The 2,980-nt window shown below is 47.5% G+C and overlaps 1 protein-coding gene across 1 annotated transcript in view; it reads left to right on the top strand.

Moving 5' to 3' along the window:
* The first annotated feature begins 1,801 nt into the window (after nucleotides 1-1,801).
* Nucleotides 1,802-2,980, top strand: part of LOC124042226 (dnaJ homolog subfamily B member 12-like) — a 22,754-nt gene continuing 21,575 nt past the window's right edge. The window contains exons 1-3 of the mRNA XM_046360644.1: nucleotides 1,802-1,848; nucleotides 2,141-2,286; nucleotides 2,504-2,677. Coding sequence (XP_046216600.1) covers nucleotides 1,802-1,848; nucleotides 2,141-2,286; nucleotides 2,504-2,677 — 367 coding nt within the window. The remainder of the gene's footprint in view (nucleotides 1,849-2,140; nucleotides 2,287-2,503; nucleotides 2,678-2,980) is intronic.

Here is a 2,980-nt window from a genome sequence, read left to right as displayed (position 1 = left end):
CTGAATCAGAGAGGTGCTAGGGGTTACTTTAACCCAACCCCTCTGAATCAGAGAGGTGCTAGGGGTTACTTTAACCCAACCCCTCTGAATCAGAGAGGTGCGAGGGGTTACTTTAACCCAACCCCTCTGAATCAGAGAGGTGCTAGGGGTTATTTTAACCCAACCCCTCTGAATCAGAGAGGTGCTAGGGGTTACTTTAACCCAACCCCTCTGAATCAGAGAGGTGCTAGGGGTTACTTTAACCCAACCCCTCTGAATCAGAGAGGTGCTAGGGGTTACTTTAACCCAACCCCTCTGAATCAGAGAGGTGCTAGGGGTTACTTTAACCCAACCCCTCTGAATCAGAGAGGTGCTAGGGGTTACTTTAACCCAACCCCTCTGAATCAGAGAGGTGCGAGGGGTTACTTTAACCCAACCCTCTGAATCAGAGAGGTGCTAGGGGTTACTTTAACCCAACCCCTCTGAATCAGAGAGGTGCTAGGGGTTACTTTAACCCAACCCCTCTGAATCAGAGAGGTGCTAGGGGTTACTTTAACCCAACCCCTCTGAATCAGAGAGGTGCTAGGGGTTACTTTAACCCAACCCCTCTGAATCAGAGAGGTGCTAGGGGTTACTTTAACCCAACCCCTCTGAATCAGAGAGGTGCTAGGGGTTACTTTAACCCAACCCCTCTGAATCAGAGAGGTGCTAGGGGTTACTTTAACCCAACCCCTCTGAATCAGAGAGGTGCTAGGGGTTACTTTAACCCAACCCCTCTGAATCAGAGAGGTGCTAGGGGTTACTTTAACCCAACCCCTCTGAATCAGAGAGGTGCTAGGGGTTACTTTAACCCAACCCTCTGAATCAGAGAGGTGCTAGGGTTATTTTAACCCAACCCCTCTGAATCAGAGAGGTGCTAGGGGTTACTTTAACCCAACCCCTCTGAATCAGAGAGGTGCTAGGGGTTACTTTAACCCAACCCCTCTGAATCAGAGAGGTGCTAGGGGTTACTTTAACCCAACCCTCTGAATCAGAGAGGTGCGAGGGGTTACTTTAACCCAACCCCTCTGAATCAGAGAGGTGCTAGGGGTTACTTTAACTCTGAATCAACCCCTCTGAATCAGAGAGGTGCTAGGGGTTACTTTAACCCAACCCCTCTGAATCAGAGAGGTGCTAGGGGTTACTTTAACCCAACCCCTCTGAATCAGAGAGGTGCTAGGGGTTACTTTAACCCAACCCCTCTGAATCAGAGAGGTGCGAGGGGTTACTTTAACCCAACCCCTCTGAATCAGAGAGGTGCTAGGGGTTACTTTAACCCAACCCCTCTGAATCAGAGAGGTGCTAGGGGTTACTTTAACCCAACCCCTCTGAATCAGAGAGGTGCTAGGGGTTACTTTAACCCAACCCCTCTGAATCAGAGAGGTGCTAGGGGTTACTTTAACCCAACCCCTCTGAATCAGAGAGGTGCTAGGGGTTACTTTAACCCAACCCCTCTGAATCAGAGAGGTGCTAGGGGTTACTTTAACCCAACCCCTCTGAATCAGAGAGGTGCTAGGGGTTACTTTTAACCCAACCCCTCTGAATCAGAGAGGTGCTAGGGGTTACTTTAACCCAACCCCTCTGAATCAGAGAGGTGCTAGGGGTTACTTTAACCCAACCCCTCTGAATCAGAGAGGTGCGAGGGGTTACTTTAACCCAACCCCTCTGAATCAGAGAGGTGCGAGGGGTTACTTTAACCCAACCCCTCTGAATCAGAGAGGTACTAGGGGTTACTTTAACCCAACCCCTCTGAATGTGCGAGGGGTTTCCTTAATCGAAATCAATGTCATCCCTGCCCGGAGAACAGTTGTTGGGGGTTAAATGTGAAAGGTCGCTGGCTTGGATTCAAACAGATTTTTCACCCAACGCTCTTACCCGTTAGGCTACCTGCCACCCAACGTTCCTGCTGACCTGGGACCATATATATATATATATTTGTTGATAAAAGCATCTGCTAAATGGCATGTTATATTGAAACTGCGTCAAGGCTTTTAAAACATTAACATCAAACATCTGTTTAACTCCCACTTTCCACAATGAATCTTGCTTATCAGAACATGAAAATATCTTGAAACAATTGAGCGTTTTGTCTTTATATAGTTTTCTTCTTCTTTGTTTCCAGAATAAAACAGTGTAAAGACTTCTATGAGATTCTTGGAGTGAAGAAAGATGCGTCCGAAGATGATCTCAAGAAGTCATATCGAAAATTAGCGTTGAAATTCCATCCCGACAAAAACCACGCACCGGGTGCCACTGAGGCGTTTAAAGGTACGCCCCCAAACCATACTTATTTTCTTAATTGTTTGAATGTGATGACCATTCAAAGGATCCGGTTTGGCGGACACAGATTAAACCTAGTGGACTAAAAGGCGTTAAACTGAGAATGTTTTCTAGTCTAATCTGTATCCAGGAAACCGGTCCAATGAATTGTAATATCATTTAATGTCATTTGAAGGTACCCAAAATGGTGTTTGTTTTCCCCCAGCTATTGGAAATGCCTACGCCTGCTTGAGTAATGCTGACAAGAGGAAACAGTATGACCAGTGTGGTGAGGAGAAGAGACATCCGGCAAGACAGGGCCAGACCAACGGCGACTTCCAGGCCGATATTTCACCCGAGGACCTCTTCAATATGTTCTTCGGAGGGGGTTTTCCAGCAAGTGAGTGACACACACACACACAGTCACACACAGTCACACACACACAGTCACACACACACAGTCACACACACAGTCACACACACACAGTCACACACACACACACACACACACACACACACACACACACACACACACACACACACACACACACACACACACACACACACACACACACACAGTCACACACACAGTCACACACACACACAGTCACACACACACACACACACACAGTCACACACACACACACACACACACACAGTCACACACACACACACACACACACACACACACACACACACACAC

The sequence above is a fragment of the Oncorhynchus gorbuscha genome, linkage group LG08 (assembly GCF_021184085.1).
Source record: "Oncorhynchus gorbuscha isolate QuinsamMale2020 ecotype Even-year linkage group LG08, OgorEven_v1.0, whole genome shotgun sequence".
In the NCBI taxonomy this organism is placed as follows: Eukaryota; Metazoa; Chordata; class Actinopteri; order Salmoniformes; family Salmonidae; genus Oncorhynchus; species Oncorhynchus gorbuscha.
This window is presented reverse-complemented; position numbering and strand designations above follow the sequence as displayed.